Source organism: Myotis lucifugus, unplaced genomic scaffold (assembly GCF_000147115.1).
Source record: "Myotis lucifugus unplaced genomic scaffold, Myoluc2.0 scaffold_7, whole genome shotgun sequence".
In the NCBI taxonomy this organism is placed as follows: domain Eukaryota; kingdom Metazoa; phylum Chordata; class Mammalia; order Chiroptera; family Vespertilionidae; genus Myotis; species Myotis lucifugus.
In genome coordinates, this window is record NW_005871055.1 from 17023085 (window position 1) to 17046635 (window position 23551).

Here is a 23551-nt window from a genome sequence, read left to right on the forward strand (position 1 = left end):
TGATCATGGCTGGGGGCAGGACCGGGCCGCCTTTGCCCTGTCCCCCGGCTCTTAGCTCCCCACTGGGTTTCCGATCACTGTCAGTGCCAGGGGGCTTCTTCTGTGCTTTCCCTTTTGCCTTCCTGCATTGTGCCTACATATGCAAATTAACCGCCATCTTTGTTGACAGTTAACCGCCATCTTGGCTGGTGATTAATTTGCATATCTCGCTAATTAGCCAATGGGAAGGGTAGCGGTTGTACGCCAATTACCATGTTTCTCTTTTATTAGTGTAGATAGTCTTTTCCTAAGTACCCAATCCAGTCCAATCACCTCCAAATTTATCTCTTTCCTCCTAAACCTATACTTGGAAATACAACTCATTGACTTTTACTTTTGGATGTTCAATAGGCATCTGTGCCCTAATTTGACCAAAGGAAAACACCTCACTCCAAAAAACAGTTCTGTTCGTAATTACAACATGCAAATCTTCCAGTTGTCTGCATTTCAGCCTATGGCACTACAAACCTAGGAGCCCTTGATCCCTCACCTCCAGCAACCAATCTATTAGCATTGTTGTCTCCACTTCCAAGACATATTCCAAATCTGTCCCTTTCTCTCCATTTCCATCACTGTCACCCTAGTCCATGTCACTGTTTCTATCTCACCTGGACCACTACAGTGGTAATTTATTTGGGTCTTGTCACTCCTTGGCTTAAAATTCTTTGCTTCATATTACACATAGAACCAAATCCAAAATTTTTGCTTTGGCAACAAGGTCCAATCTGATTTTATAATCTGACCCAACCCATACTTGTGACAGCTCCTACCAGCAATTCATACCACCTTTTTTCATTATTCTCTGGATACACTGGCCTTTTTATTTCTGTCCCTGTGAAACATCAAGCTCATTCCAATGACACTTAAGCAAAAACTTTTCATAGGTGTTTAGAATATGACCTTGTACTAGATACACACTTCTGAGGGTTATCATATGATTATTATGTAAATCACTAGAGGCCTGGTGCACGAATTCGTGCACCAGTGGGGTCCCTCGGCCTGGCCTGTGGGATCAGGCCAAAACTGGCTCTCCGACATCCCCCAAAGGGTCCTAGATTGCGAGAGGGTGCAGGCCAGGCCAAGGGACCCTACTAGTGCATGACTGGGGCTGGGGAGGGACATGGGAGGTTGGCCAGCTGGGGAGGGACCATGGGAGGGCTCCAGGGAGTGTCCAGCCCGTCTCACTAAGGCCTGATCAGCCGGACCCCAGCAGCAAGCTAACCTACCAGTCGGAGAATCTGCCCCCTGGTGGTCAGTGCATGTCATAGCAAGCAGTTGAGTGACCTTAGCATATCATTAGCATATTACACTTTGATTGCTTGAACGGCCGACCAGACACTTAGCATATTAGGTTTTTATTATATAGGATTGGTTCTCAAACTGGACTTCCCATTGAAACATCTCTGGAACTTTAAAAATGCTGATCTTCAGGCCCCATCTGAACAGAATCCAATTCTCTTGGAAGCAGCCAGGGCATTCATATTTCTAAAAGGCTTCAGACAATTCTACATACAGTTAAGGTTGAGAACCCTGATATGTGATGTGTTCTCCTTCTCTGATTTTAACTGTATATTTACTTGACTTGAATTTTTTTGTTATTGTTAATATAGATCACATTTATATGTACTCCTATTTCAAGAAATGCTAAAAAAATGAAACCTTGACCAAGTAGGATGGCCTGTTCTTTACAGTAAAGTGATAATAAAAAAAGAAGGTGGTACTATAAAATACATGAAAAGGATCAGCTGTTATTATTCTATACTTTTTGATATCATGGAATACAATTAGATTTTTTAAAATATTTTTATTGATTTCAAAGATGAAGGGAGAGGAAGAGAGAGATAGAAACATCAATGTTGAGAGAGAATCATTGATCGGCTGCCTCCTGTATGCCCCTTTCCTGCAACCTGGGCATGTGCCCTTGACCGGAATCGAACCTGGGACCCTTCAGTCCTCTATCCACTGAACCAAACCAGCTAGGGCCACAATTGGAGTTTAATAAGGAAATTTTTATGGTCTATCTTCTATTCTTGATCCTACTGTGCATTAAAATCCCAATCTCATATTTACATCACATAAAAGGATGCTACTGTTGACTTTGAGACTGAATGAACCTGTTTTAACATGACAAGAACTCACTGAAATTTGGTGGAATTCATGTTTCTTGCAAAACTCAATATTTTCAGTATTTTAAGTTAGTCCAAGCGATTTTCAACTGGTGTGCTGCAAGAGTTTTTAAAACATATAATACCTGACTATTTACTCAGGGGCACTGGTGCCTCTTTTCCCTTAGATTGTCAAATTAAAGAATGATAACAGCCAACACAATAATAGCTGTCTGGTGTGAATGAATCAAAATTATACCTATCTTTTGTCAAGGCAGCTAAAACTATAATATGTTTTTTATAATATATTTTTGGTGTGCCTCAGAATTTTAGTAATTGGTCCATGCGTGCCATGAGATGAAAAAAAGATGAAAATCACTGAGATAGTTTATTCTTGGCAGCAATATAATTCTTGTGTCTAAGATAAATTATTTAAAATAAGACTATAAAATACATCAGAAGACTTGGACATCAATTAGTTCATAAGCTACCTAAATATTTTTATATGAGTATAGAAGAATCAAATATATGGATTAAATTTTTATTAAAATGAAGTAGGGATTTAAAATAAAGAAGCAGAAAGCTTTAGAAAACTCAGTTTTATTTTCTCAGACCTTAACTTTTGAAAAATAGTTCAGACTTCTTACAAAACACCAAACGCTAAAGGGTATGTTTATGCCTAGAGAATTTTAATGATGTTATAAAAGCTAAGAATTGTCACCAAGGATGACTGATTAGGGATCTAGAGGAGCCAAGAAAACCTGTCTCTCACCCACCTTGAAAAAATCTGCATTTAGGCTTTATGACAGCATCTCATTCTTGCACTCCTAGGCTTCTTGTATCAATGGCAGTGGGCAGGACATACAATACAGGGACTATGACAAGCTAGAATTATGGCTGTCTGTTCCCAGTCTCTATAAGCCCATATACTGCCCAGCCCAATAGGATGATGAAGGGACAAGTTCTTTTAGGTGTCAGGCTTGTCTATCACTCCAGGAGAAAAGAAAGAACAGATAACTCAGTTAATTTTGTTCTTCATTTTTAAACTAACTGCAGGTAACAGAGAACCTCACAGAAAGGATTTGAGGTTCAGGTGTCCCCATAAAGCCTATGGAGGAGGCAGTGTGGTATAACTAAAAATGAGTACAGATGGCCCTTGACTTCTGACAACTTGAATTAGAATCTTGCTTTGAACACTAAGTTTGTCATCTAGGGAATAAGCAACCATTATTACAATAATTAATATTGAGATGATAGGTGAGAAAAGCTCTTGCTGACTCTTATGAGGAATAGAGTCTTGGGAAGTTAATAAGTGTGCATTGGCAAAAACTACCACAATCTGATGAAAATTTAGCAGCTACTACAGAATTGGAAAGCCCAAGAGCTCCCGGTATTAGTTCTTTGTTAAATAATATCTCCCTTTTAAACTTGTGTAATGAAATGAACAAATTCAAGCATCATTCAGATCTTATCCTTCTATTGGTTTCATTATTTGTGTCATTGTGACATATGTTCAGAAATGCTTTTTGCAATTATGTATAACCCCCTTCCTTTCTATGCATGGCCACAAAGCATAGAAATCCACAGGCTACACTGTGTTTAAACAGTTCTACTTTTTGTCTCTCTGTTTCTTTGACAAGATAGCCTTTCATGAAGAGAAGGGAGAGTGAGTTAGAATAAGGGTTTCTTTCCTAGGGATGTAAAAAAGCAAAAAGAGAGAATCAAATAACCTTCAGAACTCTCTAGACAACAAACACAAGTTTGTTATAAAGCACTTTGAACCCTGTTCTATTGACTAAGGATAATAAGAAGACAATTTTAGGGAAATTAAAAAGTCCCAGTACAAAACTTTTATCTGATAGAAAACGATTTTTTAAAAAGTTAACAGCCTCATATCATCTCTTTGAGGGTCAGAGATCTCAGTGGGGGAGGAGGGTGTACATTCATATTATAGTTGGTTATTCTGATATTGTGAATTAACCCATAAAAAAGAACACTTTTACAAATGAAGAATACTTGCACCTAGAATTGATGCCAACATTAATACCTTAAGTATTTCAATGTCTCATGGCCAAAGTTCCATATTTTAGCTACCTTAGCAAGAAAACTCCAAAAAATCAATTTGCATCTAAAAGCTCCTTCATGGAATTGGCTTGGTTTCGTGGCAAGCATCCCAGCTGGCTTAGAGAAGCAGAAGGAAGCCTGCTTCACAGAGGATTGTTTGGTCCCAGTTGAATAACCTGCTGGCATCTGCTGTTAGCAGAGTGGTAAGCAGATTATGGATAAGCAGATATTAATATTCTGATCAAACATTTTAAAAACTCATACTGCCAATTTAAAAAAATAACTGCACTACTCTTGGAGAACTTATATTTATCATTCTGAAGCCACTTTTAACCTTAATTTCTACATATTTATAATCTTAAAATCTGTATCTATAGTTCATTTCCCAGAATCAAAACTTTTTCTCTTCACTGCCTTACTTAAACTGCAATGACTAAAATTCATGTGAATAAATGGCTTTCCTGGATAATCTCAGTGGTTTTAAGACTTTACATTACAGTCTCTTCCTTCCCAGATTTCCTTTTGAAAAAGACAGTGTTGCAGTCCTCTTTGACCTCAGCTTCTATAAAAACCGAGCATAGCCTTGGCAACCGTCCTGGAAAGACTTCTTGTTTCCTGAAGATCCATTGATTTAACAAATCTAGCAAACTTAAATAACAGAAGCTATGAAAGAGGCACTTGCAGTAAGCATTCTGAAGTTATGAAGCAACAAAAGTTTACTAGACCACAAAAATTTCTCTAACACCATCTATCATGTAGATTATACAATTTAGCACAATAACAGGGAAAGCTATTAATTGGCATTAATTGAGGTCTGCAATACACATACAGGTCTTTAACAATCAACAGTTAAAACTACTGAGTTACCACAACTTATTTCTGGGTCCAGAGAGAAAATCTTTTTATTTCTTATGTACTTACTAAATAAGGCCACTCTGTTGGAGAGAAAATGTGGAATAAACTTCTTATGATGATTACATTGAGTGTTGGAATCATCTGTAATCACTACTTCTAATTTGACCGAATAGGTTGATAAGGACCTGGTACTCAGGAGATAGAGACTCTAGGCATCAACTGCCAGATGCTGTGATGCTGATGGGATGAAGTGCCTGCATGGGTGTAAGGTCAGCACATCTAGCAAACCACTTCTACACTTCTACAATGAGGGAAAAGGGGAGGAGCCCAGAGAAGGTAATGTCTCTCTTTTCACCTCTGGCATCTCTTCACTCTGTCCAGGGTTCATACCTTCTTCTTCTTTAGAACTCTTTTCTACCCCTGTGGTCACTGACCAACTCAGGAGATATAGTTGGAGCGATGAGAGGCAACAAGGTAGAGACTCCACTCGTGGTCAGCTCAGGGCCCTTCCAAGCACACTTACCCCAATTCCTGAAACATCTTCCAGAAGCTAGTACTTGGGGAAAGTGGTCCTAACTCCCACTCACACTGCCTAGTAACTCTTTTGTGCAGTAGGTCCACTTTCCCTTAATGGGGCAGGTGTGATGTAGTGACTAACCAGATTTAAAGCCCCCGGCTAGGGCTCTGAGAAGACTCAGACCACTCCCTACATCTGTGGCACCACAAGGAGATGGTTCCATGAAACATGAACAGAAATAAGGCCACAGTGTGCAGGCCAGGAGAGGTGATCCCGAGGGGGCTGGCATTCTGACTTAAGCAAGGGTTTTTAAGGATCTCTTGACTCCCAACAATCATCTCTTCTCTTCCTCTGATTCACAGGCAATGGATTCCAAAAGGAAAACCCTCTTTTGTAACCTCAAAGTGAGAAGAGCCTGATCCACAGCAGGAGATATAGTTGTGGGTAGCTACTTGCACCAACAAGGATCTACCTGTCCTTTCCCAAATCCTATGCACAAATGTCTGGTCTCCCAGAGTTTGGGATATGCTTCCTAGCCTTCTCTTCATTCTCCCTCCCACACACGCAGTGGACATATTCCATGTGGAAAAGGCAACGTTGGGAGAGGGGCAGCCCTCCTGGAGGGCCGCTTGGGCTGCTTACTCAATCACTCAGTGGGCTGAGGCGGCTAGCAACAAAGCAGCAGCCAGCCCAGATGAAGTGGCCCCTTTCAGCAAAGCTCGCCTGGGCACCTCTGCCCCGGCTCCCAGCCTCTCGCGCAGCACCCAGCCAGGCTATCAGTGCCGGCGCCGGGCAAAGCCCACACCCATAGGGCGCACGGGGCGTGCAGCGGGCTGACGCTCTGGGACACCCGGGAGGGTGTGCGCACGGCCTGCTCGACCCAACCCCAGGCTCTGAACCCTGAAAGGGTAGGGGGTGGGGGCGTAAAGCGGCGGCTGGGTTGCGTCTCCTCCCGCCCCCACGGGTGCGGAGTCTCGGGCACCGACCTGCCAGCCTTCTCTCCCGGACGGTTTTCCACAGTAGATCCCAGGCTCTGGCTGTGGAGTCCCTCAACTGCTCACTGATGGACCGCCTTAGCTGCGTTTGGAAAGGTTTCCGTTTGCTCGTCATTTTAGATCCGTCTTCATAACTACCAGCGGGCTCACCACCGCCACTCCCTCGTGGCCGCAGCTCAGACTCCAGGCGACTTGAGAGTCCAGACGCAGGACTCGGACTGAGGTCTCAGGATCCGCCGCCGGCGCGACACGGTGGGTGGGCGGCTGGTGCTGGCCTTGAACGCTGTGCCACAGAGCGCCCTGAGGTTCTACTCTGCGCTCCTTCAACCGCTCTACTCCCTTCCCACTTTCCCTGCTGTCGGCCAGCGCTCCTCCGCCAGCGCTCCTCCGCTTCCCTCGCTTCCTTTCCCTCCCTCTCTCTCCCAACTGTCTAGCGCCCCACTCCTTCCCAGAGAGCTCTGAGTCCCTCCCCCCTCCCTCGCCTAAACCTGACAGCCTGGTCCCAAGGACCCCACTTACGGAGTTCCCATTTCATTTTCAATATCATTCAGAGATCGGGGCTGTACCTTATTCCTCCTATTTCTTGATAGTTTATATTTTTCGGTCTTAGAAACTTCCACCATCACAACCATACAAAAATGTTAAACCATGTCATAGCTATGCTATAATAACTCATCAAATTTTTCCTGAAATCGGAGGATATTATTGGAGTGTAGTATGGGTCCTCTAGTATTATATATAAATTTTTCCTGGATTCATCAATGAAATAATAATCTGGCTGCAATCTATAATCAAATTTAGATGGCTTAGAGAATCAAAATATAACCATAGTGTGGTCATTCTGTAGGAGGAGAACAACATGTAAATATTAAGGTCAAACCATGGGGAACCTACAGAAAGTAAATTTCTATACTCTGGTAAAGCATTAAAATCTGTATGCACTTTGAAAAGTATTATGAAAAAGAACTAAATCTGAAAAAAGAATTTTAAGGTATTTTAGCCAATAACAGAAAGTGGGCTTATCATTAGAAATTAGCTTATTCCTGCAGGGAAGAGGGAGGAAATGTGCTGGCCCTTTAAAAAATCACTGAGGAGGTGGCTTGCCAGTTATTTTCCTGGGCTCCAAGCCTCACTCATAGGTGAAGTCAGTACTAGCTCAGACCCCAGAGTGACCTGCTGCTCTCAGGCTTTGCTTCTAAAGTTCTTGAAGAACCTTAGAGAAAGTAATTATGACAATTGATGTATCTCAATGAAGTGATTAATTTACATCTTAACTTTTGTGAGAGGAGCTAAAATATTTCAAGAGAATTTCTGAATTATTTAATACAGTAAAATTGCTTAAGTCTCATTTTTTTTAAATGTCTTTGTACAAGACTGCCAAGTAAGGACCAAAGTTTACTTAGCTGTTTTGTCATTTTTGTATGTTGTTGTTTGTTGGTTTTTAAATTATAGGTGCTCCATGTAAACTTTGAATATTAAAGGAAATTATCCAATTCTTACTCTATTATATAAATTACTACTGACTCGGGAGTAAAAATAGCTAGCTACCTGAAGAATTCCCTCTGCAGTTATATTTTTATTGTCTTATTTTCCTTTTATTCTGTTATTTTAAATATTCAAAAATGTTCACTAGTGAAACATTTCAGAATGAGTAATAATTGAACTTTTATGTGCCACTCTGGTAAACCTTTGAAATTGTCAGTTATGAAGCAATAAGTCATAGATCAGAAATGGACTTGAAACTATGGCAGCCAATTACAGACTAATCCAGATTGCTTTCTGGACCCGTGCCAAATACCCTTTTGATTACATCCTCTGTTCTGTATGCATGTTGTGGTAACAGACTGCTTTGCAAGGAACAAGATTTGTGTTATCTTGAAGTGACTGCTGTATAGTTTAACAACAAAATGCTTCACAATTGATTCCCAGGGAAGATGTGTATGTAACTTTTAAAATAAAGCATCTCTAATTGTATCAAACTGAGGCAATAGTTGTAATATTATATACACCAGGACTGATCAGGGAACTCTAAAGATCTTGGACCCCTATTATTTTCTATTTCAGTACATATTTTATATTCAGGAGCCACAGATTAGGGATTTTCCTTGAAAAACTAATTTGAAGAAAAATTCTGGCATTGCGAATTGGTTTAGTTCTGACTGTGGGAGGGTCTAGAAACTCAGGACTGCCTGAGAGAAGCCAGATGAAAGACTGAAGTGATATTCTCAGAACAGGTGCTGCCTGAGCAGCTTGTGCCATGATCTGGCTGCTGGTCCTGCTGGAGAAAAATCTCACAGCTGTGCAGAGGCAGCCGCTGCACAGGCTTTCAAACTCAATGGAAACCTGGGAGTCTTTTATACAGTCTTTAGACAACATCCACTCCCGTTTTCCGCAAGCCCTGTTTCAAAGCCAAAGCTTAGGTAGGACCCCTCCCCTTCCTCCCAGGAGCCTTCACCTTGAGCAGATGACAGAACTGCTGACTTAGGAGGAAAGAAACCAGGCAACTCCTGACTCCTGCTACCTTCTTACCTTCTCTCCCATCACAGGGGAAGAGGTGTGCATCTCTTCTTACCCAAGACCCAGTCCCTGACCCTGAGTGCTCTGCTAACCATTTTTTCTCATCCCTATAAGGATTTTGCTACATCAGTTATTTCCTTTTTCTCCTATAGTCTAACCCCTCCCTCGCTTAGGCTCAATCCTTAAGTCTCAGCCTTCTTTAAACCGAACCAAAACCAAAGCAAAGACAACTACAACAAAGAATGCTGCCTCTACCCTGTATCTCTTGGGAAAGAAGTCTTCTCCTATCAACACTGCAATCTGGTCTCCCTCACTACATCATGGAAATGTGTCTTGCCAAGGCCACCAATAATTTTCCGATTGCTAAATCTGATTGATATTCCAGCTGTTTTCCTTTCTGAAGCATGTGGATTATGGGACCCTGCTGATCATTTTCTTCCTCCTGACACTGCCTAGTCTCCTGTCAGGCTATACCCTCCCCTGGGTCTTCTCCTCACACCATGCTCCATATGGCCTCAGTGTCTGTCCTCATAGCTCCTCTTCTAATCCCTCAAATGATGACATTCCCTAGGCTTCATTCCTCAGCCCCCCATTTTTCCTCATGCTTCAGCAGCTCTGGGTGACCATTTTCTTTCCCAGGGATTCAACCCTCACCTCTGAAGGCCAACTTGTTAAAAACAGAAGCATGTGTTCTCTTTAAGAGTGTGGCTGGAGGCAGAGTTGAGTTTGGCCATATTTCTACCCCTCAACAGTACCTATATATAGTCTTGTATTGTGGATTAAATGAAACAGTTCACATGGCACAAATAAAGGATTCAATCAATGCTTCCATCAATACTATTATTATCACATCACCATCCTATCCAAATCTTCCCTGAGCCCCTACAAGGGGCCTTTCCTGAGTCCCCTCATAGAATCCAGTTTAATTTCTTTATAGAATTTATCATTCCTGCATATTTATTTATTTACTTATTTATTTGTCTGTCTCCCAGGCCAACCTTGAACATTGTGAGAGCAGAGGCCTTGTCTGTCTGATTAACCAGTATGTCACCTAGAACAACAGTCCCTGACTGTCTTTCTCAATAAAAACTTGTAGAACAAATGAATGATTGTGTTCTAATGCCATATATCGTTTGCCTTACTAATGGATATTTCTAAAATGTTCCATCTAAACCTACTCTTCTTTTTCTATTCATATGTTAGCCAAATGATGCTGCCACCCATCTAGTGTCCAAATTAGAAATTTAGAAGACATTCTAAAATCCAAAATCCTTTACATTGCTTTAATCTTTTTCTGTTTCTCCATCTCCATAGTTAATGGTTTAGTTCAGGTTTTCTTCTTTGTTCTATTGATTTCAGCATAATGAGATTTACATAAAAACTATTGCTCTCTGTTGGTCCATGCACTGAAGGGCTGTGTGTTTGATTCCCAGTCAAGAGCATGTACCTGGGTTGCAGGTTCGGTCCCAGGCCAGGTTGGGGCAACTACAGGGGGCTACCAATCAATGTGTCTCTCTCACATCCATGTTTCTCTCTCTCTCTCTCTCTCTCTCTCTCTCTCTCTCATCTCTCAACCCCTCTCTTTTTTTTCTCTCCCTCCTCCCTCCCTTCCACTCTCTCTAAATATCAATGGGAAAAATATCTTGGGTGAGGATTAACAACAACCAAAACTATTGCTCTCACTGAACTCTAGTCCTTATTCATTCCCTTTAATTGAACATCTGAGTTTTTCCTTCACTCATCCTTCAAGATTCAACTCAGATTTCACCTCCTCCTGAAAACCTTCCACAAATCCTGGTGGCTGGATTGCTCTTCCTCTCTTGTGTTTCTGAGCACCTTGGGCCTGCCTCTGGAGGAGCATTTATCACGGAGCACCTTGGGTATTTGTTTTCCTCTCAGCCACCCCACCAGTCCTGAGTTTATCCAGTTTATTTCTGAATTCTTGGTGCCTTTTTCAGTGAACAGAGCATAAAAGATTATTTACTGACTAAATGAATTTTTCACTACAGTTTGGATAGCTAGTTATTACTATAGTATGCTCCTTGGTATAAATGTAAATTTAAATTATGCTATGGTATCAATTAACTATCATCCTCTCTTCTTATATAAACTTTAAATTTAAATATATAACTAATAAATATTTATGATTATAGTTTTTAAACACATAAAATTATAAATAGAAACATTAAAACCGCCTGTAATATTACCAGGAAGAAGGAGCTGATAACATTTGAAAAATTTCCTTTTCATTTTTTTCTTTACATATTTAAAAAAATTGGACTAAATTTTATACCAAATTTTGAAATTTGTTTTCACTTAGCATTAGATTGTGAGCACTTTCTGAATTTATTAAGTTATCTTTTAAAATATAATTTTAATAAATATATGCAATTCTGCTGGATAGACATACCATCATTTATTTTGAAACTTTCATAATTTTGGACATTTCATTTCAAATTTCTGAAATTATAAATAACACTGTGATGAACCTTTGGCAAGTAGAAAAAATACATTTTTTTCTTTATCCTTTTCTTAATGCTATATAATTAAGACCCATCACCACTGCACCCACAGCATCCACACACAATGAGCAGCACTTATCACTCATCTACCTACACATATGAACTCTAATGACTTTGCAATTCTATTAACTTTTATGTCTTCTACTCACCCTCCTGTGTTCAATTGCATGTGTGCTCTCACCCTTTACATCAAGAATGGAGAAGCACAGTCTACTGTCCACTTGCTGAGTATTTTGTTGTTGGAAGCCTTTGCTTAAGAAAATAATCCAGTTTCTAACTATGCCAGGTCAGCAACCTTTGCCAGGAGCCTATGGTTATGGTCCATTATTTTGTGTTGTTTTTCAGCTTTACTGTAGGAAACTGACTTCCCTGTTACATTTCCTTTTACTGCATGACAGAAGGATAAAGAGCTCACCGGGACTCTTTCCAGGCATGTTCCCTCCCTAAGACAATTATTCCTTCAGTGCTCCCTCAGGCTACATTTCAGGTTCTTATTGTTGGAGATTGTGAAATAAAATCTCATATTATTTATTTATTCATAAAAAATGTTGATGAAAGTTCTGGAGAAGCTAGCTTTTCATGTGGGTTCTCAGGTCACAGAAACTAATCTGTGCCAGTCACACCAGGTATGTCTTAGTGTCCTGTTTTAGTCATACTCTAAATCTGCCAATCTTCTATTGCTAACAGGTCAGATAGTTTTTTGGGTTTTGCTTTGTTAATTAAAATATTTTTGAGCCCCATTCCTTTTTTATTGTGATTAGTATTTTCCTTATATAGGTGGGTAAATGCCTGGAATCTTTGTGTCATATAATATCTCACTGACATTACAAATATTGTAATATTTTTGTATTTTTCATGTATGTTTTGGGAACCATTATTACCACATAGGAGACCTGAGGTCAGTGTGTCACACTCACAGGCTACTGGACTGAAGACTTTTCTAGTGATTGGACTCATCTTTACATCCACTGTGGATACCTTGTGGCATCCCTCATCCTGTCTGTTCCATAAAGGCTGAGTAAATTTAACTTACCATACAACCTTGCTTTATTACAAGGTTGGGAAGATTGACAGGTTAAGATTTGTCCATTTTGCTAGTTTAAGACCTCAGTATATTTTTTGGACATTCAAACATACACTGTAAAGCACTCTTCTGGTGCAGCTACTGAGCTCATTAAGGTCACATCATCTGAGGAACAATAAAAAGCAACTCCTTGATCCCTGAGACAGTGGAGTGAAGTAGTGAGGCAGATGAAGGCAGGCAACTTTAGTTTAACTTTTACCAGGGTAAGTAGAACAAATATTCTTTTCTGCATTTGAGAAAGAAACCAATGCTTAGGAAAGTTAAGTAGCTTCTACCCATCCTACTGCCAATCATCCCCAGAGCTGAGAATTTACTTCTATTCTTATTCCTACCAAATTCACTGCTATTCCTACCAGGCTTTAGAGTCTTATTGCAAACCTCAGGATGTTTCTCTTCAATAGAAACAGTGCAAAAATAGTTGTTTTTTTTTCAAAATTTTAAGTTTTTTTTTTCCTGTTTATGTCTTAGGACAATACAAATGGAGTTATTATGTTTAAGAGTTTCTGGGGCAATGGAAATTACTTTTATCATTCAATATGTATTTCTCTTCTGTTTACTCACCTCAGTTGAACATTTTTTTCCTTCCATATGATAAAATACTGTATTTTTTTATGTCACTTCAATTGTGTCCCATTGGCCACTCATTACTGATAATATAATTCTGGTACAATTTATTTTTAATAAAATGTTTTGTAGGTATCATTTACAATATAAACTATTGGTATTAATTTTAAAAAATTACAAATCCAAATTGCTCTTTTGAGTCCTGGGAGATCGTTTTGAATTTAACTTTTAATTTAAATTATAACTTTATTGATATCTCTATTTTAGTGGTGTGACTGAGGCCTGGTTTTTATCTATCTTTTCATTCCTTGTGCACAGAATTATGTTTGACACATGGTGAACTCAAATAATTTTGTTAAATTTTATTTTCTTAACTTTTAGGTCTCAGCCTAACTACCACCTCTTAGAAGGCCTTTCCTGTCCACCTATGTAAGCCTGCCTCTCTTTCTCTCCATTCCATCATCAAGCCTAACTCTGACCAGAACACATGCTCACATAATATTTGGTGTTTGTTTATTTATATTCATTGCCCCATTGGCCCTTCACTAGATTTCAAATTCCAGGAAAGCACGTACGTGTCCTTCATTCTGGGCCGATTCACAGAAGCCACAGCAGGGTCTGGTACAAAGTAGGCATTCAAAGAATGCATATGATGAATCTATATATGTAAAAGGCTAATATGCTAAGTGTCTGACCATCTGACCGATCGCTATGATGTGCACTAACTACCAGCGGGCAGACGCTCAATGCAGGAGCTGCTGTGATGCGCACTGGCCATTTACAGAGAAATGGCACCATGAACCTGGTGCTGACAAAGCAACACTCAGCTTCCCCCAAGTAGGACACAAGCCCTGCCACCACCCCGGAGTGACACCCTACCAAATCGCAGCCTACTCTGCTGAGACCACATGGCGCAAGATGCAGCCTGCAGTCCAGCCCAGCCTGGAAACAGTGGCTGTGGGCACCAGGTAATGACGTCATGTAGCAACGCCCAGCTTCCTCTCCCTAGCAACTAACCTTCTTGGAGTTTCTTCAGCCCAGGAACAAGACTTGCTTTATAGCCAGGTGGAAACATTTTACACTTTAACCAAATGTCTGTGAAGCATTTTCCCATGCTTTATCTCATTTGATCCTCACAGAAGTTCTAGAGTAGATAGATAGGAGACTTGGTGGAATCCTATTTCTTTTCATTAGCCAGAAAACGGAGATTTAGAAAGCTTAGGAACTTGACCAGGCTGAAAAGAAGCAAGAAATGGTGGACCTTGAAAATGACTTCAGGTTTTCTCACTGCACAGAATATAGTCAATCACTGCTGCAGTTAAATATTTTACTCTTTGTTCTCCCTGCGTGATCTACAATAATAATCTGCTTCGTGTTGATATTTACTGCTCTGTTGCTGACAATTACCTGAAAGAGAAGTTGGGGTGCTTCACTGGGCTGGAAAAAGTTTAGCTAAGTCAGAAAGCAGGTCTAATTAAGCAAGTTTATCTATCCTATCAAATAATAGACAAACATGGCAATTGACCGTACCTTCACTACGCCTCCCACCGGCTAATCAGCACGATATGTAAATTAACTGCCAACAAAGATGGCGGCTAATTTACATACTGCAGGCAGGGCGAGACAGTGCAGCCGCCAGTGCAAGAGCTGCCATCCAGGCTCCCGTTTGCGACCCCAGAAGCCTCCGGCCTGCCGCCAGTGATTGGATTTGATCCAGGACGCAGGCCGGCCCCAGAAGCCCCAGAAGCTGCCCAGAAGCCACCCAGAAGCCGGTGATCGGGGGAGATGGGGGTTCCCTGCCCAGGCCTGACACCTCTGGCGGAGGCATCAGGCCTGGGCAAGGGGCCGATCCGGTGATCGGAAGGTGATGAGGGTCGACGCCTCTGGCTGAGGCATCAGGCCTGGGTGGAGGGGGTGGAGTTGGCAATCGGAGGGGTCTGGGGGTCCCCTCCTAGGCCTGAAGCCTGGGCCAGAGGCATCAGGCCTGGGCGGGGGGCGGAGCCAACAATCAGAGGGGTCTGGGGGTCCCCTGCCCAGGCCTGACACCTCAGCAAGAGGCGTCAGGCCTGGGCGGGGGGGCCGAGCCAATGATCAGAAGGAGATGAAGGTCCCCTGCCCAGGCCTGACGCCTGGGCCAGAGGCATCAGGCCTGGGTGGGGGGCGGAGCTGGTGATCGGGGGGAGATGGGGTACCCTGCCCAGGCCTGATGCCTCTGGTGGAGACGTCAGGCCTGGGCAAGGGGCCGATCCAGTGATTGGAGAGTGATGGGGGTCAACACCTCTGGCCGAGGTGTCAGGCCTGGGTGAGGGTGGAGCTGGTGATTGGGGTGAGATAGGGGTCTCCTGTCCAGGCCTGAAGCCTGGGCCAGAGGCGTCAGGCCTGGGTGGGGGCCAAGCCAGAAATTGGTGTGAACTACAGAGGAAACACCTTTTCTGACCGCTCATTGGCTAAGCTCCCTGTATGCCACTGGTAATATTCTTAGTAACTTGGGTAATAAGAATCCAAAAAGGTGATCTAGGGTTTTTTACCACACTCCTGGCGAAAAAAACGAAGGTCCACTGCTGGAGGGCTAAGAAATGTCATATCCTGCCCTAGCTGGTTTGGCTCAGTGGATAATGCCTTGGCCTGCCCACTGCAGGGTCTGGGTTCAATTCTGACCAAGGGCATGTACCTAGGTTGCAGGCTCCTCCCTGGCCGGGGCCCAGGTCAGGGCTCATGCAGGAGGCAACCAATCAAAGTGTTCCTCTCACTTCGATGTTTCTCTCTGTCTTTCCCTTTCTCTTCCACATTCTCTAAAAATCAATGGAAACATATCCTCAGGTGAGGATAAAAAAAAATAATAAAGAAATTATTATTATATGAAAGACACATCTTGAAAATGCTTAAAGGAAGTTGTCATTTTTTCATGGTGAAGGGACTGGAGTCCGTGTTGATGAAAAAACCTTGCTGGCTGCGGTGACTGGAAGTGGCTGCAGCAGCGGGGTGATGGGGCTGGTGCCTTCCCCTGATCAGCCTGGTCACCTCCCACAAAGGGAGGCCAGACTGCGGCTTAGGCCTGCTCCCCAAGAGGAGCAGGGAGCGGGCCTAAGCCGTCACTAGGACATCCCCTGAGGGCTCCCAGTATGTGAGAGGGGGCAGGTTGGGCTGAGGGACACCACCCCACCCAGTGCATGAATTTCGTGCACCGGGCCCCTAGTATATATATAAAGCTCTTGCTGGCACCAATCGCATGAGTATGTTTTGATCTGTCATTGTTGATCGTGAATTTGGTTGACACTTCTATTATAGAGAAAGGGTGAATAACGATATTGAAATATGTCTTCTAATTAATTTCCTTTCAATGTGCACAATTTCATGCACCAGGCCTCTAGTGAGTAAATAATACATCACTTGCTAAGAAAGTCCATGACATCACTGGAAACTAAATTCTACATGTTGTTAGCCTGTATCTGGAGAGCTTAGTTCCTTCAATTTACAACTTCAAGGACATTTGGCTCCAACTCCACTTCACTCACTAACTCCCATGGACATACCCTGGGTTAAGTCACCACCCACACAGCTGTGCTTCCAAAATCATTATCAAAGTGTCTATAACAATCTGTATCATTCCAAAATTCATCATCTTAACTCATGATCTTTGCTTTTGCTTATCATTTACTTAACAGTCTCATTCCTTGGCTGCATACCCTTCTAAGCCTTGGGTTAAGCTCCATGAGCCAGCTTCCAACTATGTTCTCATTACACACACACACACACACACACACGCACACACACACACACACACACATAGACAGCTATTTTAGTTCCTAGTTATTCCATGCTTGTCTGGCAAAACCCCTATGTATATTTTTACTTCCAGGCCACCACAGGCTGTCCGTGAAATCTCAGAACTTCACAGACTGGTGACATAGCATTGATGAGATAAGAGTTACTAGCAAAATTTTCACAATATCTATAGCTGGTCTGGTTCCTGTTCTCCACAGTGGCTATCTCCAAACTTCACCACTCTCATGAAGGCCCATGCACACTTAACAATTTTTTTGTGGAAAAATATTTAACATTTAAACTATTCGCAAGTATACAATTCATTAGCATTAAATATATTCATAGTGTTGTATAAACATCATTACTATATCTAATAATTTTTCTTCATCCCCCCAAAAAACATCGTAGCCATAAATAATAACTTCCCCTTCCCTCCTGCTCTTGGTCCCTGGTAAGCTCTATTCTACTTTCTGTACCTCTGAATTTGCCTATTCTAGGCACCTCACAGAAACCATGCATACTTTTTTCCCTTTTATCTTCACATAAATACTTGCCTGATGCTTCAGAGAAAATAGAAAAACTGGCAGCTCCTTGAATGCTCCACACTCTCTTTTGCCTCAGTGCTCTCCTTGATCCTCCTGCCTGGGACACACAGCTCTTCCTCTTTATAGATAAAGTATAGTTTCATACTCTCATTGGATTGTGATCCCCTTAAAGGTCAGAAGTGAGTTTTTAATTTCTGAATCCCCAGTGTGGAACACAGTTCGTAATACATGATGAGTGCTCAATATATATTTACTGACTTAATAAGAATTGAAAATTGGGGCTGTAAACTTGTCTAGAGAAGGCCACATTTTATCACTCAAATGTTGAAATATTTAGCATTAATTCCTTAAAGAGATAGAAATTGGTAAATATGAACACAACACATAGGTACTAAGTCAGAATTAATAAAATAACAAAGAATGACAGAAAATTTAACAATAAGTTATGGCTGAATGTTATTAAGTGTTTTAGAATATTTAATCATATATTAAATATTTTATTAACTTAAAACTTTACTTAAGGTTTTTTTCCCCCCTGAAATCTGCATTTTATACTTGAGAAAACTAATCTTGCCATAAATTAACTCAATTTCTCCACCCAAAGCAGGGCTGGAGTCTAAAGTTTTCTCTGTTAAAATATAAAAGCAGAGTCATTAGTATCTTAAATAAACAATAAAAATGAATTAGATTATCTTGAATATGTAAGAGTGTACGGTGAATTTAACATGCAAGCTAAACACATGAGTCTCTGAATAGGAATACAATATTGTATAACAAAAATTAACAATGTCCCAACTTGGGGAATAGACAACTTTCTCATGGGGAAAATGTGTGTGGTTTTAAAGGAGAATAGAATAATGGTTAAGAAAAAGAAATAGGAGAGGGTATTCCAAAATGGCAGAAGATTAAGTGGAAGCTACTTTGATGTTCTCCCAGGACCAAACTGGAATTATAATTAAAATATAGAAAAATCATTCTGAATAACCAAATGAAGACTAGCTGGAGAGAACCTTTATAACCAAGGTGTAAAGAGGAGCCCATATTGAGACTGGTAGTGTGGCAGGCAGTTAGACAGACATGAGCAGTGCAAGGACAATAGGCCAGGTACAGAAGGTCACCAGGACAGAAAGCCCCAGGTGCCTAGCAAAGGAAAATTGTAGGGTGGGACCTCACCCCCAGGGTGACCTTTCCTGCTCTAGCATATCAATGGTCATGTGGTTTGGACCTTGTGACCTTTCCTCTCTAGAGATAACATATGGGCCTCAGTTGTATTTCAGCTTTAGGCTCAGAAAAGCAATCAAACCAGCCCTCAGGACCAGCTGCATTGAATAATAACCCTCTGCCCTGGTGCCGACCAAATTATTGGTGGAAACCATAACCCTGAAAGGACATACCTGGGAAATTGATGAATATTCTATTGAGATCTTCCCCTGGGACCTCCCCTAAAATTTTCACCCTTAAAACCCTTAGGAAGGAGAACCCAGTGCGCTCCCCCTCCCAGGAGTATGCCTTCACCTTTCCCTTCTCCCTTCCCCTCCCACACTCCCTGCCTCCAAGTGTATTGCCATTACCTTCCTCAATCCCAAGCTCCTAGGGCCCTTCCTTTGCCTCTATAACTTTTTTCCTCAGCCCATTTTTTCTACAAATTACTTCTTCTACTTCTGTGATTTTCCCAATAAATGTTCTCTTAGAGTTTGAGTCTTGGCTCTGAATTCTTTCCTAGCCAGAACTAAATTATGCGGTTGCTAAACCCAGGTCTGGTCTTACCACACGGGTCTAACACTTGGTGCTATTCCTGCCACCTGCAACAGAGAGGGCTGGCTGAGCCCCCATAGGCAGCAGCTGAAATGCTGGAGGGATATCTCAGTTGCAGGAAGTTCCCCCTGAAAAGTCTGAGGTCTAAATCCCAAACTGGGCTCCTCAGCTCAGAATAACAGAACCTGAAAAGGTGCCCACATAACATCTGGCTATGAAAAGCACCAGAGGTTCTGTCCAGAAGGGAGAGATAGCCAGAAATACAGGCACCCTATTAAAGGACCAACACACTAAATTTCATTTGCAACCACTCACCTTGGGTTATGGCAATAGAGGGCAGGGTGGCTAGAGCTGTCTGAGGAGAGCCTGGGGTTGGTGTCTCTGGGGAGAAAGCTGAGAAGACAGCCACCAGGGTCCTTGTGCTGAGTCATTCCCCTTTACAGCAGAACCCATCTTTCCCAGGCAGAGCTTTCTCATCAATACAGCTTTAGCCTGGGGGGGAAGGAGGGAGGGAAGTAATAACCCCATTCATTGGAAACCATCTTGCCCCATCCTGTGAGTTTATGCTCTCTTGAAGACTATAGCTTGAAGTTCATTAAGTTACTGAGACTAACAGTCAGCCTGTAGGCAGAGGTGGATCTCTGGGTGCTTTGAGTCTTTTCCTGACCTGTACCTGGATCCAGGGCTGCTAAAACCAGACCTTGGTACGCAGCTTGGACCTTTCTTCATTGGAGCAAAATAGCTCCAAAAAGGGTACTCAGGGCTAGTTACAAAAAGTATCTGACATTGGCCTGCACCAGACACCCTCCAAAGAGGACCCACAACCAATAAATCCAGTGGCCAGCTTTAGACAGCAACAGAGTAGGATCCAATAAGTTTCACAGGGATATATTGGCAGGCTCAAAATTCTGCTGAGGCGAATTCCACTTTATGTGATAAGTACCTGCACAGGACCCTGCATGTTGTGTTGGGGGTTGAGCCTCACTGTCAGCCAGCCTCAGGGTGGAGTCCACAAACAAACAAGTCAATATAAATCAAGACTCCATTACACAAAGAGGACCACCCCTCTGCTCTCCCTCCCCACCCACCACACACACACAAGGGACATTATTAGAACACCCAGGTCTGGTGATCAGGGAGACTGTTCCACTTGGTCCCACAGGTCAACTACTACATTAGGCCACACTACCAAGACTGTGACTTGTAGCAGATTTATCTAATGATAGAAACAAACCCAAAACTGGCAGCCAGAATGGAGAGACAAAATAACAAGCCCCAAATGAAAGACAGTTCTACAGAAAAAGAGAAAAATGAAATGGAGATAAGAAATTTATTATATATGGAGTTCAAAAGCATGAAGAAAATTTAGAAACTATAAAAAATAACCCATCGGGAATGAAGAATGACATGACAGAAATAAAGAACACACTGGGAGGAATAAGCAGATTAGAGGAAGCCAAGGATTGGATCAGCAAATTAGAAAACAAGGTAGAGAAAAATCACTCAATCAGAAAACCAAATAATAATAATAATAATAATAATAATAATAATTTTAAAAGGGACAGCTTAAGGGAGCTGCGGGACAACATAAAACTCACCAATATCTACACCATAGAAGTGACAGAAGGAGAAGAAAGTGACAATGTGATAGACAACCTGTTTGAGGAAATAATGGCAGAAAACTTCCCTAACTTGCTAAAGGAAAATGCCACACAAATTCAGAGAATCCCAAACAAGAAGAACCCAAAGGGGCCCATACCCAGGCACATCATAATTAAAATGTCAAAATTAAAGACAAAGAGGGTATCTTGAAGGCAACAGGAGAAAAGCAATTTGTTACCTACAAAGAAGTTCCCATAAGTCAGTCAGCTGATTTTTCAACAGAAACTGCACAGGCCAGAAGGAAATGGTATGAAGTATTCAAGGTAATTAAGCCCTAGCCAGTTTGACTCAGTGGATAGAGCATCTACCTGTGGATCCTGAAGGGTTTCAGGTTCAATACCGGTCAAGGACCCATACCTTGGTTGCAGGTTCCTCCCCAGCCTGAGCCTTGGTCAGGGCTCATGCAGAAGGACATCAATCGATGTGTTTCTCTCACATCAGTATTTCTCTCTGCCTTTCCTTCTTTTTCACTCTCTCTAAAAATCAATGGAAAGATATCTTCAGGTGAAGATTAATTTTTAAAAAAGTACAAGGTAATGAAAAGCAAGGATCTCAAACCAAGACTACTCAGCAATGCTATAATTCAAAACAGGTGGTGAAATAAAGAGTTTGCCAGACAATGAAGAAGTCTAAAGGAGTTTATTAACATCAAACCAGCATTGCAAGAAATGTTAAAGGGGTGGCTGTAATAATAAGAAAAATAGAGATATAGAGAAACATATACATAAAGAATAAGAATGGCAATAAATAACTTCCTATCATGATAACCTTAAATGTAAATGGTTTAAATGCTCCAATCAAAAGACATAGGGCAGCTGAATAAAGAAAACATGACCAAAATATACATTGTCTACAAGAGAACAAAAAGTTCACACAGGATGAAAGTGAAGGGATAGAAAAAATGTTCCATGCAAATGGAAACAAAGAAAGCTGGTGTAGCAATATTTATATCTGACAAAATAGACTTCAAAGCAAAGGCCATAGCAGGAGACAAAGAAGGTCATTACATAATACTAAAAGGATTGATCCAATAAGAGTATATAACCCTGGTAAATGTATATGCACCCAATATAGAAGCATTTACATATACAAAATTTTTTGGAGTACTTTAAGGGAGAGATTGACAATAATACAGTCATAGTAGGTAACCCTCTGACTTCCCTGGATAAATATTCCAGGCAAAAAAAATCAACAAGGAAACAGTGGCATGAATTAACACACTGATCAGAAGGATTTGACATTTATAGATCATTTCATCCCAAAGCTGCAGTATATACATTCTTCTCAAGTGCACATGGAACATTCTCAAAGATAGACCAAATATTTAGGACACAAATTAAGTCTCTACATATCAAGCATCTTGTCAGTTCACAATGACATGAAACCAGAAATCAACTACAATAAAAACACTAAAAAACATTCAAACACATGGAGGCTAAATAATATATTATTAAACAATGAATTGGTTACAAATGAGATCAAGGAATAAATTAAAAACTTCTTAGAAACAAATGAAAATGAGCAAACAACCTCCTCAAATCTATGGAATACAGCAAAAGAAGTCCTGAAACGGAAGTTCATAGCACTACTGGTCTACCTCAAGAAACAAGAAAAATCTCTAGTAAACTATTAATCTTATAACTAAAAGAATTAGAAAGAAAACAACAAGGATAGCTCAGAGTACCTTAAGTAGAAGTAAGGAAACAACAAAAATCAGAGCAGAAATAAATGACATGTAGTAAAACAGAACAAAAACAATATGAAAGATCAATGAAACCAAGAGATGGTTCTTTGAGAAGATAAAAAAGATCGATGCACCTCTAGCCCACCTCATAAAAAAGGAACAAAATAAATAAAATCAGAAACAAAGAAATGAAGAAACAATTGACACCACAAAAATACAAAGTAGTGTAAGAAAAACATTACAAGCAACTATATGTCAACAAATTGGACAACCTGGGTGAAATGGAGAAATCCTAGAAACATACAATCAAAAACTGTATCAAAAAGAATCAGAAAACCTGAATAGACCAATAACAACTAATGAAATTGAAGCAGTAATCAAAAAAATTCCCTGCAAGCAAAAGTTCTAGACCAAACCCCTTCACAGGGGAGTTTTAGCAACATTCAAATAACAACTAACAACTACCCTCCTTAAACTATTGCAAAAAATCCAAGAGGAAGAAATACTTTCAGGCTCTTTTTATGAGGCCAGCATTATCCTAATTCCAAATACAGACAAAAACACTACAAAGAAAGAGAATTATAGGCCAATATCCCTGATAAATAGAGATGACAAAATCCTCAAAAAATATTAGCAAATTGGATCCAGCAATATATTAAAAAAATCATAAACCATGATCAAGTGGGATTTATTTCAGGGATGCAAGGCTGAAACAATATTTGCAAATCAATAAATGTGATACATCATATAAACAAAATAAAACATAAAAATCATTTGATCATATCAATAGATGCTGAAAAAGCATTTGACAAAATCCAGCACCCCTTTTGATAAAAACTCTAGCAAAGTGGGAATAGAGACATCATACCTCAACATCA

At 40.9% G+C, this 23551-nt stretch overlaps 1 protein-coding gene across 1 annotated transcript in view; it reads right to left on the minus strand.

The window, feature by feature from the left end:
• The window catches only part of STARD13 (StAR related lipid transfer domain containing 13), a 302216-nt gene extending 295323 nt beyond the window's left edge, over positions 1-6893 (minus strand). Inside the window, exon 1 of the mRNA XM_023749006.1 lies at positions 6567-6893. Coding sequence (XP_023604774.1) covers positions 6567-6690 — 124 coding nt within the window. The 5' untranslated portion in view covers positions 6691-6893. The remainder of the gene's footprint in view (positions 1-6566) is intronic.
• Between the last annotated feature and the right edge of the window lie 16658 nt (positions 6894-23551).